Source organism: Schistocerca nitens, chromosome 12 (genome assembly GCF_023898315.1).
Source record: "Schistocerca nitens isolate TAMUIC-IGC-003100 chromosome 12, iqSchNite1.1, whole genome shotgun sequence".
NCBI classification, from domain to species: Eukaryota; Metazoa; Arthropoda; class Insecta; order Orthoptera; family Acrididae; genus Schistocerca; species Schistocerca nitens.
Window position 1 is genome coordinate 65,959,428 of NC_064625.1, and position 16,751 is coordinate 65,976,178.

General features: G+C 42.8%; 1 protein-coding gene across 1 annotated transcript; it reads left to right on the plus strand.

The window, feature by feature from the left end:
* Positions 1-1,549: 1,549 nt before the first annotated feature.
* On the plus strand, positions 1,550-16,252 carry LOC126214909 (uncharacterized). Its single transcript, XM_049941551.1, has 5 exons — positions 1,550-1,592; positions 5,070-5,546; positions 10,478-10,541; positions 15,657-15,768; positions 16,181-16,252. Exons 1-5 carry the CDS (start codon positions 1,550-1,552, stop codon positions 16,250-16,252), a joined length of 768 nt encoding a protein of 255 aa, XP_049797508.1.
* Positions 16,253-16,751: the final 499 nt, after the last annotated feature.

The following is a 16,751-nucleotide window of genomic DNA, read 5'->3' on the forward strand; positions in this document are numbered from 1 at the left end:
TATCGGGCACAAAAGCACGGCTCATTGACAAACGCAAGCAGCCACGGGAGATTTTCATCACTGATGCTTGATCGAAACGACTGAGAACATAGATCTTCCGTTCTTTGCTTTTTCACAGTACCTGCCATTTCTCAGTACTTCTCTGTCAAAGTTACGGTCACCAGGGGTAAACGAGACTGGGTATGTCATGCTCTTGCTTGTAGCACATAAACAGGGAAGAGGAGCCGCCGCCGTTCATTTAGGACACACGTCTAATAACAGATGTCGCCGTCGCACACGTGCGCAGCACTTCCGCACGTATGCACACTGTGCAGCGTTTGGCGGGCCCTGACTTGGAACATTGTTGCGTACTGTAATTCTGTAAGAAAGCCACAGATGAAAACTGTTATATCCTAGCCAGTAATGCCACCCGAGCCCGCTGCCAAAAGGTTGGCAGCAGCAAAGTCCGGACGCCGTCCGCATAAGCAGCGCCAGCGATACAGGAAATCGCCGCAAGTCTGCGCGCGCCACCGCTGGCTTCTGGCTTCTTAAGCGCTGGAGTCGCGAGCGCTAGGACAGTTCTGGATTCTGCCGCTCAGTTGTATACTCGCCACCGCAGTGTGTACTTGCTAGTCAGTGTGGGTACATCGCAGCAGAGTTGTTATTTGTCGCCAGCCGACGCTGACCTAGCTGCCCCGACTCGAACTAGACAGATTTCTGTAGAGACAATGTTCACCACTGTGTTTCTATATCTTCGTAATAAAGATAAGTACCGACTTTCATTCAATCCGAGTGTTTGGGTTTTCATCTTTCTGTTCACTGTTCCAGCGGACCGGTCGGCCCGCTACTAAAAGTGTGGCGGTGTTTGTCGCTACGAAGGCCGTCACAAAACTGGCGACGAGGACTTCCGAACTCGTGTGCAGGTCTGGTTCAACTTGTTTCTTGAGATAGAATTTTGGGGGCTGGTTTCATTGTGTTCACTATGTCTGCCGAATTACAACAGTTGATCTTGTTACAGAGTCAGCAAATACACAGTCTGGTGGAATCAATCGCCAAACAAGCGGCTCATCCACCAACACAAAAGGAACATGCACAGGCAGCACCACCCTTCCGTGCTTTTGATGCGGCACGAGAAGAATGGCAAGAATATTTCGCGCAGTTGCAGGCGCACATGACAGTCTACAAAATCACAGGTAATGATCGGCAGCTTTATTTAATTTCCACTGCAGGCGTGGAAGTCTATCGACTACTTTGTAAGTTGTTCCCGGAATCCAAGCAAGAAGCTTTAGACTATGACGTTGTTGTTAACAAGCTTGCTGAGTATTTCGAGTCGCGAGTTCATGTGGCAGCAGCCAGATTCAAGTTCTTCAGATTAAGGAAACTGCCACATCAATCTAATAAACAGTGGTTAACAGATTTACGGGGCCTCACCCGTCAGTGCCGATTTAATTGTGTGTGTGGAGCTTCCTACAGTGATGTCATGTTACTAGACGCTATTACTCAAAACATTGCAGATTCTCGTATTCGTGCTGCTATCTTAAAGTTGCCTGACCCGTCATTAGAGACTGTGATGAACATCATTGAAGCCCAAGATACTTTTGACTATGCTGAGTGTGAGTTAGATCAGCATGTATTTCTCAAATTGCCTGTGCTAAGCAAGTTATGTCACGCCCGCGGCCCCACCGGCAGAGTCAGACTGTAAACACTAGCCGGCCGCGTCATGTTAAACATATTCGTCAGCCGCGTGTGCAAAATGATAGACTTAAGTCTTGCCCTAAGTGTGTTCTTGCTCATCCTCGTGAACGTTGCCCGTTAAGAAACGCGGTTTGTCACTTTTGTCAAAGGAAAGGACACATCCAGACTGTGTTTGCGTAAACGCAAGAACAATTCTAGTGCTGCCCAGCCCATGGATATTCATGTTATTCAAAGCCAGCCCGCCCGGAAGGTCGCGTTTAAAGATTCTTCCACGGTTAGTGTGGGTAATAAACTTGTTCGCAATAAGCCACCCACCCAGCCCTCTGCTATGCGACCCAAGCGTAATTCAAACGCTGTAAAACGTAATGTACAGACTGCAAGTGAAGCGGGAGTTGTTGTTCCACCCGCCCAACCCACGAGTTGTCGTAAGCAGCGAACACGCGCTAAACGCGCTGATTTTATGTCTTCCGCCTCCACTGCACCGATCCAGAGACAGTGTAATAAACTCTTTGTGAAGCTACGCATCCAGGATAAGATCTTCAATTTTCAATTAGACACTGGTGCGTCTGTGACTCTCATAAATAGTGCTACGTATGCGGCTATCGGCCGCCCTAAACTTTCAGCGGCAAAACATTCTTTGGCTCCTTATAGTGGCGAACACATTCCTGTGTTAGGTGTATGTAGCGTGCCAGCCACATTCCGGGGCAATACAAAGTTTCATTCACAGTGGTCCGCGCTACAGTGTAAACATTTTCGGATTAGACTGTTTTGACTTGTTTGGCCTGTCTATACAAGACAATGTGCTGCAACTTAATTCTGTTGTTGTTCCTCAAGACAGCATAACCGATTTGTGTAAACGATACAGTGACATATTTAAAGACGAACTAGGTTGTGCTGCGAACTTTGCCGCTCATATTACGTTAAAAGATAATGCTCAGCCTCGATTTTTTCGTGCTCGTCCAGTGCCTCACGCCCTCCGGGCACCTGTAGAAGATGAACTTCGTCGTTGGCAAAACAACGGTGTTATTCACCCCGTTTCAGCGAGCCAGTGGGCTTCGCCCTTAGTTATTATAAAGAAACCGTCTGGCAAGTTACGTTTGTGTGCTGATTTTAAGTCGACAGTTAATCCTCAGACTGTCATTAATTCTTTTCCTTTGCCTAGACCGGACGAGCTGATGGATAAGTTAGGGGAAGCTTGTTTCTTTTCCAAAATTGATCTCCGTGAAGTATATTTGCAGTTGCCCCTCGACGAGCAATCACAACAGTATTTTGTCATAAACACGTCGTTGGGGTTGTTCCGTTTTCTGCGTTTGCCTTTTGGTTGTGCGTCAGCTCCAGCTGTTTTTCAGCGTTTTTTGTCACAACTTCTGGCTAATGTGCCATCGTGTTGCCACTATTTAGACGATATTGTTGTGTCCGGTCTGACGCCTGCTGAACATTTCCGTAATTTGGAGTGTTTGTTTACAGTGTTGTCTCAGGCAGGCCTACGTTGCAACATCGATAAATGTTCATTTTTCCTTACGGAGTTGGAGTATCTGGGACATGTTATTAATGCTCAAGGCATTCATCCCTCCCAGTCACATTTAGCAGCTATTCGTGATTTGCCCGCCCCTCGCAATCTGCATGAATTGCAAGCAGTTCTTGGCAAATTGACATATTATGTTAGGTTTATTCCTAATGCATCACAGATTGCTGCACCGTTGCATCGTCTCCGCCGTAAGAATGTTCCGTTTGTGTTGTCGGCTGATTGCCAATCAGCCTTTCAGCAGCTTAAAGAGGCTTTATTGAGTGATCGTTGTCTGGTCCATTACGACCCTAACAAGCCTCTGGTGTTAGCTTGTGATGCCTCTTCTTTCGGCCTCGGTGCTGTGTTGTCTCACCGAGTCGGTAACACCGAAAGTCCTATTGCGTTCGCATCTAAATTGCTAAACAAAGCTCAGTGTAATTATAGCCAATTGGACAAGGAAGCGTTGGCTATTGTGTTCGGTGTCACAAAATTCCATCACTACCTCTATGGTAGACCATTCTATTTAGTAACAGATCACAAGCCCCTGACGTCACTGTTTCATCCGTCTAAACCAGTTCCTCAGCGGACAGCTCAGAGACTACAACGTAGGGCTCTTTTGTTATCACAATACCAGTATGAGATACTGTATCGCCCTACGGCTCAGCATGCAAACGCTGACGCGCTTTCTAGATTGCCGATTGCTGCGGATGATGTCTTCGATTCCTCTGACGACTCTTGCCATCAGATTGACGCCGATGAGCACCAATCCCTCCGGGATTTTCCGATTGATTATCGTCAGGTGGCACGTGAGACAGCTACGGATCCTCATCTGAGTTTACTATTACGTTTTGTTCAACGTGGTTGGCCGTCCAAGGCAAAGGACATATCGGATCCTGTGGTTCGTCGCTATTATCCGCAACGTCATCTGTTGTCTGTTTCGCACGGAGTTTTGCTGTTACGCACCGAGAATGACCAGCTTCGTGTCGTGGTTCCCCAAGTGCTCCAATCCAAGGTCCTCGACTTGTTGCATCAAGGTCATTGGGGAGTGGTCCGCACCAAGCAGCTTGCCCGCCGTCATTGTACATGGATCGGCATTGATAAGCAGATTACGCAGATGTCTACAGATTGTTCGACGTGTGCCGAACACCAAGCTGCTCCGCCTCATCGCTATTTTGAGTGGGCACGCCCTGCCGGTCCCTGGCAGCGAGTACATATTGATTTCGCTGGTCCATATTGGAATTCTCGTTGGCTCATCGTGATAGATGCATTTAGTAATTTTCCGTTTGTTGTGCCCATGCAGTCTACAACGTCTGCACAAACTATACAGGCGTTGACTTCAATTTTTTGTATTGAGGGTCTTCCAGAAGTTTGTGTCTGACAATGGTCCACAATTTACCTCTGCTGAATTTGAAAGTTTTTGTTCTGCCAATGGCATTCGCCATGTTCTTACTCCGCCGTTCCACCCTCAATCGAATGGTGCAGCGGAACGTTTTGTACGCACATTCAAGGATCATATGGACCGCCTTCGTGCTACGCTCTCTCGTCAGCAGGCCCTCATCACGTTCCTGTCGTCGTACCGGACCACGCCACGCGACGGCCCTTCGCCTGCGGAGCTTCTCCACGGCCGTCGTCATCGCACCCTACTACGGTTGTTGCACCCCCCGGATCGACCCGCCGCTTCTGAGCATCGCACGCGTTTTCAGCGCAATGACGCCGTTTTTTTTCAGAGTTTATCACGGTCGCCATCGTTGGGAACGTGGTACCGTGATAAGTGTCCAGGGTCGCGGTTTTTATACTGTTCAAGGTGCTACTGGGGTGCACAGGAGGCATCAGGACCAGTTGCGCCGCGATGGCCGCCCGGATTCTGCCGCTCGTTCTTTGTCCACAGATTTGATCCGCGACGGGTTCCAGCCGCGCCTTCCGACTTCGCTGCCGCCCCCAGGGCAGCAGCAGCAGCCGTCGCCGCTACCACGCCGACAGCCCGTCCCGTTGATGCCTCCCGCGCAGCTTCATACGGGAGCGCCCCGGGTGGTCGCTCCAGCGCCTGCGGTCCCTCTTCAGTCGCCGCCGCCTTCGGAGCTGATGGACGTCGACCCCTCAGCCGGGCCGCCTTCCCAAGCGGTGGCTGTGCAGCCTGTCCTGCAGCCGCTTTCCTTGGGCACCCCCAAGGAGTCTGACACCGCAGCGCCTTGTCCGGCGCCCACTCAGCAGCCGTCGACGCAGCGTCAGGAGACGCTGCCTCTCTTCGTGGGTCCCGACGCCCCGTCGCGTCCAGTACCAGAAGCTGCACCCGTGGTCACAGGCGTGCACCCTGACCTCGGTTTTCAGTCGGTGTTTCCCGAGGCCCCGCGCAGCCAATGCTGGGGTGCGGACCGGAGACTGCCACCGACAACAGTCTCCGCCCCGGTCTCTTCTGCTACGCCTGCGGCCTGACACCTCCCCCGCCGTCGACGCTCGCCACGTCATTATTCAACGACGGTGCGGCGATTTGTGGGGGAGGAGTGTTATATCCTAGCCAGTAATGCCACCCGAGCCCGCTGCCAAAAGGTTGGCAGCAGCAAAGTCCGGACGCCGTCCGCATAAGCAGCGCCAGCGATACAGGAAATCGCCGCAAGTCTGCGCGCGCCACCGCTGGCTTCTGGCTTCTTAAGCGCTGGAGTCGCGAGCGCTAGGACAGTTCTGGATTCTGCCGCTCAGTTGTATACTCGCCACCGCAGTGTGTACTTGCTAGTCAGTGTGGGTACATCGCAGCAGAGTTGTTATTTGTCGTCAGCCGACGCTGACCTAGCTGCCCCGACTCGAACTAGACAGATTTCTGTAGAGACAAAGTTCTCCACTGTGTTTCTATATCTTCGTAATAAAGATAAGTACCGACTTTCATTCAATCCGAGTGTTTGGGTTTTCATCTTTCTGTTCACTGTTCCAGCGGACCGGTCGGCCCGCTACTAAAAGTGTGGCGGTGTTTGTCGCTACGAAGGCCGTCACAAAAAAAACCAAAACGAGGTCCTTCTACAAAATACAAATGGAATCCCAGTCAATCACTCCTGGTTATCAGGCAATAGTCAGGTTGGTATCACACTGCTGTCCAAAGCAGCTCCAGACATGTCTTTGCTGACCATTGGTCTCAGTCCAATCCACTCCCGTCATTGAGATTCCAGTCCAAAGACGTGCCTGGAGATGACCCGATAATCGAGAGGAATCGTCTGGGGTGCCATTAGTTTCGTAGCAAGATCCCTTCAGTTTTAATCCACAGTGCTATGTCAACAATGTGCTATACCCCGTTTTATTGCCCTTCATTGCAGACGATGTTGAGTTAACAATTCAGTCAGATATGCCTACCTGCATATGAGAAGAGCTTCTACTGCTCGTCTTTATGCTTTCCGAGACCTGCCGTGCCCAATTGAGAATGTAGTGCTACGGGCAGGGCCCTCCAAACATATTGGGATTTCAGTGCTCCAGTCCACAATTTAGACAGAATTTGGCATGATATCCCCCAGGAGTACACCCAACAACTGTATCAACCAATATCAAACTGAATTACTGCTTGCATATGGGCTACAGGTTGTCAATGCATTAATGACTCCCTCAGTTTGTGATGCTCTTCCTGTTGAATAACTCATCCAAGTGTTCTGAAATTGTAATCATTTGTTTCTCTGCACATGAACAGCACATTTACTCATTTCAACCCTTTGGATAATTCCTGTGTGGTGCAACTTTCTTCTTTCCTTAGAGTGTACTTAAAAAATTGTGTAAACAGCCTTATAAGTTCACCATCTTAAAAGAGCACACAGGCCCCTTTGAAATGCTGTAGAACTGATACCTGCCAGTTATCTGAGCCTTCACTGCTGACATAAGCCACATCATTGAAGAGGTGTGTATGTGCCAGTCGATTATAAGGAATCAGTGTAGTACAATGGATTGAAACCACAGATTAGACCTATTATCTTTGGATGTGCCAGTGAATTAAGTTGCCCAATTTGTTGGTGCATCAGTGAAGACTATCCAGCTTGTCTACAAGGAATGTTGTATCACTTGCAACCACATAATGTGGCATAATAATAAAAGTGGCCACATTAAGATCCTAACTCGTAGTTAGTCATAGAGATGAACGTTGTAAGTTGCCATTGACAGTCAGTCTCAAACACACCAGGAATCGCTGCAGACCCATGTGTACTAGTTTTCAGCAAAATATTGTGATGGCAAGTTGCATGCAATGGGTCCCTTGCAGAAGACTACCGAGGCATAAAAATGTACATCTTGTCAGTGGAGCAAATACCACATAAACTGGACAGTAGGTGACTTGAATAAGGTTTTTAACGTGCAATGGGCAGAGGATATACACAGTGTCTCAAAAGTTACAGAACACTTCTGATGTGTTACAGCATCCAAACAAATTAGACCTAAGGTATTCACACCATGTTTGCCTTATGTGACATAGTATCACAAAGTTTTTATGCAGGTTAATCAATTTCAACATGTGTGCACCAGTGGTGGTGGGCACAATTTCCAGTCTGTTATCAGGATCTATCCACATTCAGCACATTATATCTGCATCACCGGTGGCAAGGGCGGAAATGATTTTGTTCATTAAATTTTAGAAGTGGTTGACAGCTGTCTGGTAGACTCTGTCCTTGGTATATGCTCATAGAAACAAATCCACGTTTCTAATGCCTGGTGGCCTAGAACACCAAGGAATAGGACCACCCCTGCCAAGTCAGCATACGTCATAACACCTGGTCCGCAACATCTGCCACAGCCTGAGCCCACCATATTAATGGAAAAAGACTGTGTCTCGGCAGTCAGCCAGTCATAGTGACAGCCTGAGCATATCAAGGTAACTGCTTTTTTTCTGAGGAGAAAATGGTCCCAGAATACCATCAACCGCCAAACAACACAACACAACACATTCACTATCATGTACCTCTTCCATCACAGCATGTGGATTGGTTGTGCCGGCAGTTGGTAATATATCACTATCTCCTCACAGGATATGTATATACTGTGAATTGCCAACAAAACTGGCACAGTCACGCATATTTAAATACAGGGATATGTAAACATACAGAATATGGCACTGCAGTTGGCAATGCCTATATAAGACAACAAGTGTCTGGCACAGATGCTAGATTGGTTAGTGCTGCTACAATGGCAGCTTATCAAGATTTTCGTGAATTTGAATGTGGTGGTATAGTGGGCATACGAGCAATGGGACAAAGCATCTCCAAGGTAACAATGAAGTGGTTATTTTCCCGTATGAGCATACAGTAAATATCAGGAATCTGGTAAAACATCAGATCTCCGACATCGTTGCAGCCGAAAAAAGATCCTGCAAAAACAGGACCAACAACTGAAAAGAATCGTGTGCAAATCGCTGCATATTTCAATGTTGGGCCATCAACAAGTGTCAGAGTGTGAACCATCAGCGATATGAACTTTTGTAGCTGAAGGTCCACTTGTGTACCCTTTATGACTGCACGACTCAAAGCTTTATGCCTCACCTGGGTCCATCAACACTGATATTGGAAACACGTTGCCTGGTTGGACGAGTCTCGTTTCAAACTGTGTCGTGCAGATGGACATGTACAGGCATGGAGACATCCTCTTGAATCCATGGACACTGCATGTCAGTAGGGGACAGTAGAAGCTGGTGGAGGCTCTGTAATGGTGTAGGAGGCATGCAGTTGGAGTGATATGGCTAGGTATGACCCTGAAAGGTGACACATACGTAAGCATCCTGTCCATTGGGGATTCCGATGGACAATGATACACTTGGAATGTCCGGAATTGCTACAAAGTGGCTGCTCAGAAAAGATGCGTCATTCACAGTGTTAATTCCTTCCATCGCTACTTCAGACAATAGTCAAGCCCATGAGGCACAATCGATTACTAAGCCAGCATCCGGCATGCACTGTACAACTGATGCGTGTTATCAAGATCTTACATACTTTGCTCAGAGACAATTTTCTTGTGTTTGTTTGCATATAATAAAAGTAATGTGTGGCTAAATACTTTAACCAAAACTGAACATGAATGCCCAAAAATAGAGTGAAGTTCCAATATTTGCAGCTCTTGATATGTACATGAACTTTACTTTTAAAAACATGAGTAGAAGGCTTAGATATATCATACAGGATTTATTTTCTGGTATATTTTTTATAGTGATATCAATGGAGGTAAGATGTAAAGAGAGATTGAGAGCGGGCAGGTTTGTTTTTTAAATAGTGAGCCTTCATAATTGTGAAGGCAAGATTTGTCATTGAGTAGGTAGACTGGTGCTGTATCTGTGTTGAAAGATATTTCAGTTCCTTCAAGAAAGTCAAATTTCTTGCCTTGTTCTTTTCTACACTGTTTGCAGAATGAGTTACTGGGCAAGAATTATGGCAAAGTCGGATTTGTTCTGGATGTTAAGACAGAGTGCATCCCTGTGCTTCTACCAGTTTGTTGATTGCTGAAGTCTGGACATACCTGACATTTGATATTCTTGCTTAGTGCTTTCAGTACTGTGGATGATATTATTCTGTATTTTGTTGGTTGTGAAGAAGCTTATTTTTATGTCATACAACTTGAAGAGGTTGGCAATTTGGTATGAAATCTTCCATAAGGAAGGTCAGTGTTTATTACAAAGATGGTCTTCCTGTTTGTGGGTGGTTGTCCAGAAATTGGTTGGTTTAGTTAATGTATTACAGCAGGATTGTATTAATTACTGGAGGCAGCTGATTTTACAATTTTCGTTTCTTTATATCTTTCACTTGTATCCATTGGGTCTTTAAGCATGTGATTAAACATTCTTATATTGATCTGGATAGCAAGAAGTTATGGATGGTAACACTAGTAATTGTTGGCTTCCTGGTAATTTCAGCATTGTATAAAGTTTTGTTAATGTTTTCTGGTGTTTCATTTCTACAGTGACGTGAATTGAATTTTGTGGTGAAAATTTATTAATTTCTTCAGCTAGTTTTCTATTTCCTTTGGTTGCTCTGTTGAAAAGAATGAAATGAGAGTGTTGCAATTTTCTATATTCACACTGAATAAACAGTCATAAACATCCCCAATGAATAAACTTAATCTTGGTCCCTACAGCTGTTGTGCTATAATCTAGTGTAAATTCCTGCAGATACGAAAGGGATTTTGAACTTGTGTCCATATAGTTTCCATAACCTGCACTAATATGCAATACTTATAGAAATGCTTTTGGTTGTTGTTCAGTACAGTGGTTCTACCTGACAGCAGTTTCTAGTGACTTATTAATGCATTACTGTCCCAATAGTAATTTTTGCCACACACTGTGTGTTTCAGGACCGGCGCAACCTGCCAAGCAGAACACTGCCGCCTCCCGACAGTTCTCTCAAAACCCGGTGATGTAAGCAGGGGGATTAGAATGCTTTTGAGTCTCGCAGCCAGACCACTAACAAGGTTTTGCCTCCTGCTGAACACCAAACCCACAGACAGTCTGGTTTTCTTTTTGTGAAAGTGAAAATTGAATCATTGCGGGTGCTGTGATTGTCAGTTTCTATTAACATGACACAAGCAGTGTGGCAGGTATTATAAAAAAACGGAAAGGTAAAGAGGTCCCATATCTTGGCTAACTGTTGTTTACTTCTTTGATTTGTTAAGCAATGCGCTAATAACGGCAGAATGCCAACGTTATAAATTGTACAAGGTGAAGTGAGATATTACACTTGAAATCATTACAGCCCACTATAAAGTAGTGATTGCTTCTCCCAAGTGATCAAAATGCGGTCCATAAAGAAACCTTCATTATTCCAGTAGGCAGTTGGTCATTGGTGTTTAGTATGCTTGAGAGCTGTTCTTTGTTCACACAGTTAGTGATCAATACAGTGTTGCTCATGAAAAATGACATCTTAGGCGTGTATTGACCTAACAAAAACTCCTAGTTAGTGAGCAGAATGTGTCTTTAAAGATAATTAATTCCAAATGCAGTCATTTGAACTTTTTACTCACTGAGGCAAGAATTCCTCTAAGGTTTGAGATGGTTGTAGACACTTCTGGTAGTTTTGTAACCAATGACAACTGGCTTTGGTGAAACTTGTTACGTGTTCAGATAATGAATTTATACATTTGTCTATCTGGCATGGCAGTTCATAATATTTTTCCCTTTCTTCTGTGGTGATGGGGGGGGGGCTTGTTCTCCTGTGCCCTAGTCAAGAGGACCAACTGTCATGGTCATCATTTTGGGCCCTAGGACAATGCCTATTTTGCTATTTGGAGAACCATGCAGAGGAAGGAGCACCATAAGTAGTTTATCCAGACTGTTCAGTATCATTTCTCGATGTCCCAGCTTTATATCACTTGGTCCTTAGTTTTGGAATCCAAGTAGTTTCTCATCACAAGCAATTGCAGCTCTTTCTATCATTGTATTTGAAACACCTACCTTCTGAACTGGATGGTCTGAAACCCTGCACCCTGAGACATACACGAGAGTGTGGTGGCTTGTGGTACACACCTTGGCCCATCTGATTTTCATTTTACCAAAACATCTAAGATTGACAGCCTTCCTTCTCTCACAGTTGACATGAAGTTGATTATGGTAAATGTTGAAAGCTTGAGGTTTTACTCAAATCTGAAGATATTGTCATGAGAACAAAGATTTCTTCACATCACCATATTTAAAAATATTGCTCAGCATATAAAAAGGAAACTTTGTTGCCATTGTGAAGGAACTATCCTGACACTAGTTCCAGGTTACCTGATGGACACAAAAAGAAGTAACTATTAAAGTGTAGCGTACATACTTACCATGTGTAATAACATGAGAGAGAGCAAATTATATATTATATTTCCATAAACCTTCAAGATACTTTCATTCTGTAACAATATGTTGTCTTCTCAAGTAGAAATATATAATTTCCAGCTAAACACATATTGCTTACATGCCTGTAACAATATTCATACTAAAAAAAAACTTTAATCTAATTTCTTCTGCACATGTAAAGCCACTGGCTCAGTGCTGCAGTGATTATTATTTACATGGCTCAGTAAAGCAGTTGCTGGTTAGTTCCCCATCTAACAATTATTTAATTCACACAACCTCCCAAATGTGCACACAGTATTCAAAGTTGAAATACATACTGAATTGCATGTTATTTATGTTCACTACCCAGCCTGTCTTTTATGTGAACTCTACATCAAAATAGAAACATTATACATTGGGCGTGCCATAACCTTGTAACATACATTTCTCCAGCCTCCCCGCCTTCCCCCGAACATGTTGTGCCTCTTTAATTTCACCTCTTATGGAAAATTGCTCCCTGACTTGTGTTTCCTCTTTGAAAACAACCAGTGGACAGTGCAAATATATAAGGCAGCTGGTAGGAGCCACACTTTCCCATGTAATAAATGAGTGTATGAAATTTGGCTTCTTATTAGATACCTTCTTCTGAAGCAGAAATGAGGTATTGGTTCTTGCTAACTTGTCACTACTCAAACAACATTTTCTTATAGTGGCTTTGGATAACAGCTCAAGTTTTTATAAGTTGTAATCCTAATTTCTTTCATAAATGTGTATTGAGGATTCCTGGTGTGACGTAAAATAAAAGTCTCATTTCATTGACTTTTAGTTTCTTCTTTGCTTTCTACTAAATCGCAAGTTCTAGAAAACTTGTCTATTGAGCACTGCTTCATAAAATTCAGTAAAACCTATGCTCCCAACATAAAGAAACTTGCAGAAGACCTGACAATTTAGTTTGATTTTGGAGCAGAACAACTGGTGTTGGCAGTAAAAATTTTTCTAATTTTGGTGTGGAGCAACCCAACTTACCTTCTATTGTTGTGACAGTTAACATCTGTTATACTGTACTTGGTCCAAACAAGTTTATTTCTACAGTGTCTGCTAGGATGCCATTGTTTATCAATGAACAATATAAACCACATAAAAGTAAATGAGAACAACAGGGTTTAGGAGCATACTTGGCACAACCATTGTAGTGGAAATGCTTAACATTGTGTGAATGTTTCTAAGTGGATGACAATAAGACCATGGTCAGTACTGGAACCTGCAAGATATTGGTCATTACTTGTATTTGGTGGTCGTTCCCTGAAAGTACCTTATCTTGCTTCTGCCCTTCTGCAATAATATAAAAATGAAATAGTGTCTTCCAGTGTAGAGCCTCTTCTAGAATTTTAACATTTTAAGGTAGTTCCTAGAACATGTTTCAGTATTCAGGTTGCAACAGAAATTTTAGGAGCATCTGTCAATATTTTCAATTGTATTACTGTGTTGAAATGTACATACGTGTTGTTCAACAGTATTCAATTTGTAAATATTTCAAGAGAGATGCTCTTTTTAATTTATTAAATGCCACATCAGTAAAGTGGCAATCTATGGGATCAAATGGAGGCAAATGCTTTGAATACTTTAAAACTGTAACATTTATGTTGAAACTGATAAGGCCTACAGATGCACTATTGGTTATTTGTACTACACACAAGCCTTAGAACAAAATGAATGTAAACAAAATTTTAAAGAGGTTTTGTTTTAATGTTTAAGTGCTGGCACAGAATGCATTGACTTGTTTACTAACAGAGTTTGTAACCTTTGAGTTTTGTTTTGTCATCAAAGATTATTAGCTCTTATCAAGTTATAGCCAATAACAATGAACATGAAGGAGTTACAAGACGGACTTTATCAATTGGCCAAAATTGAAAACTATAATCAGTTAATGTGAGAACATGGGGACAAGAGTTATTGTATCCACTGTGACAACATAATCTGGATCTCAGTAAAACTCAAATGAATACAGATATTATTTAGTTATATTTATTAGCTATTCTAGTTCCCCACAACAATGTAAAATTGCCTTTGGCTATGAGTTTTAGCATTGTTGCAGCAAGAGAGAATGAATGAAATACCTTACAGTGTGTACAAGCATTTTGATGAATTTTCATTTTCAACAAGCAGTACATTGCGGTTGCACTGTTGCTTGCTGTAGGCATACAATTTTAAATGTATTGGACCTAATTATTGTTTCTATTGTAAACGTGACTAGTGTTAGTGTTCATATAAAAACAGTAGCACATATTATGTAGCTCTACTTGCTGAAGAGCTACTCAGATCAGAATATTACAACCTATTTGTAGCCCACCTTATTGGTGAAATTATTGTAGATATGAAGTTTCATTGAAGTTGTCATTTGGAACAGAAGCGCATAATAAAGTTTTTTTGAGACCAGCAGAACTGCTTTTCACCCGTGTATGTATGTATGTAGGTAGGTAGGTCTAACAATTTTTCGTCCAGTGAGTCTTTGACCTAGCCTATGGTTTCAACACTACGTAGCAGTGACAGACTGCAGGTAGATAATAGACAACCACCAAGTGACCATCAACATACATCAGTTTTTCTTAACCTGTTTCTGTAAGTTGATGATAAAATGAACCTTTAAGTAATAAAAATAATCAAGTATATAGCTGCACATTAAATAGTGTTCCATGGAACTGAAGTGCCAAATAATTAAAGAAGTAAAACAAAGACCACTGAATAAGACAGGACACAATGTTTCTTGTAACAAGTGTAGTGCATTGTTACTAAATACATTTTCAGAGAAAATTTATATAATGTAGTGTTTGTTAATGTTGTAACGTGCCTACGAAACATTTATGGTTGAAATGTACAGTTCTTTTCTGTAAAAGATGCATGAATTTAGCATTTTTTTTAATGTTCTTCTTAATTTTGTTGGTTCCTTTGTTCCCATTACCTATTACCAATATAAACGGTGAGGCTGTTCAGACTGCTTTGTTTTTCTGTACAGCATGGAGTAATTACTTCATAGCTTATCCCAGAAGCCTCATCATTAAATAATATCAGTTACATGAATATTATAATTGCACGGTTAAAAATGTTGTACTGCATGAAAGACATGGTAATTCTACAGAGTTGCAGTTGTACTACCTTTGAGCTGTGTACATTTTTAAGTTACAAGCCAGTATCAGCTTTATGCTGTAAATGTCTTGGTAAGCTTTCCAGTGGAACAACCAGAAATCTGTGTGCAAATTAACACCATGTAAGCAGTGTAGGTAATGGTAACAGCTCTTTTCATATACAGGGCGTATTAAAACAAATACAAAAACCTACATACACACAATTTGCGAGTGTTTAGGAGAGAAAAAGCTTTTTTTGTGTGACTGCCTCTAAATTTCTTTTTTATAGGGGGAGACGATGTTGGTGTATGAAGCACTGGTTACCAGTTCAGTTGAATGCACTGTCATTATTCACACTCGGTTGTTTTGAGCAAGCATATTCCAGTTGTGCCATAATGTAGACAGGCGATATTTTCAGAAATGCCCCTAAACCAATAGTCACACCATATCTCGAGCATTACTAACATCAAAACTTTAACGGATCCATATCAGGAACATGGTGCACACCAGTGACATGTAATGAAGTGTATCTCTACCTCCTCTGACCCCACAAATTCTTTGTAAATGTAGTTTCTTTTACACAATGTATACAATTTTTTAGGAGCAGCTTCATTTCTAATGAACCAGCTTTAAGCCCAAGAAGGCCTGAGAGTAACAACCTCAGGATAAAGGCAAGTAGCTGTACAGGACAGAAGAGTTGGACCTTGACTAAGGTAAGTCAGAAAGTACCTTTGTCCTTGAATCACATTACCTGTCATGACTAGAGACAGATAAACAAAACAAAGATAGTTCAACTGTTAAATAACCCTCCTCACCACCCACACACACTGTTTAAACATAGTTTCCATCATAAGCAAAATTTTACATTAAAAGGTGACTGGCACTTCCATTGAAGTTCAACGTATGAGGAGCATCCTGAAAGTAAGTACCAAATCATTCTACTGCCACTGCAGCACTAGTGTTGTAGGTTCACACATTTCTCTGGTTCATTGTATTTCCACATTTGACACTGGAGCTGAATTTTGTTGTATTGATATTTGTTAGTGATCATTCAAACTGTTTAAGACAACCTCTGAGCCCAGTGACTGTGAAGTGCACTCTGTTATGTTGTGTTTCTCCACACAGAACATTAAGCCGGCTGAAATTCATCAACTTGTAAATATTTATGGTGAGAAAGTGGATGAGACTGTTTGTTGAACTTTCATGGTGAAGCATGTATTGGACAGCCTTCTGTTGTCACTCATGGTATGGGTGAGAAAATGAATTAGAAAATTCATGAAAATTGATGGTTCATAATAAGAATGTATTTCAGAAACTGTTTTGCATGACTCAGTCATAAATTTCTTAGATGTTTGTGAATTGTGTTCCAAAAATGCCTACAAAATTATGTGCCTTGGCAGGGTTTTGACATTTCAGCACTGAATACAGTGATGAGGAAGATGAATTCTTAAATAGAATTGTGACTGGTGATGAAATTTGGGTTTTTCATGACACTCCAAAATAAAAACAATATATGGAATGAAGGAACTCACAATCCGACAATACTCCTCCTACCGCCCCCCCTCCCCAGCCCAAAAAAAAAAAAAAACAGAATGAAGTTGTCAGTGCTAAAAATCAGGTGGAATGGATTCTAGGACCAACAAGGCATTCTGCTTGTTGAGTTCCTTCTCAGAGCTGAAACCATGAAAGTGATATG

Bases quoted from the DNA above. Each gene is read 5' to 3' on its own strand.
- LOC126214909 (XM_049941551.1), top strand. From the start codon at position 1,550: ATGAACATCATTGAAGCCCAAGATACTTTTGACTATGCTGAGT. The intron at 1,593-5,069 runs GTGAGTTAGATC...CTTTGTCCACAG, and splicing joins TACTTTTGACTATGCTGAGT to ATTTGATCCGCGACGGGTTC. The intron at 10,542-15,656 runs GTAAGCAGGGGG...ACAATTTTTTAG, and splicing joins TTCTCTCAAAACCCGGTGAT to GAGCAGCTTCATTTCTAATG.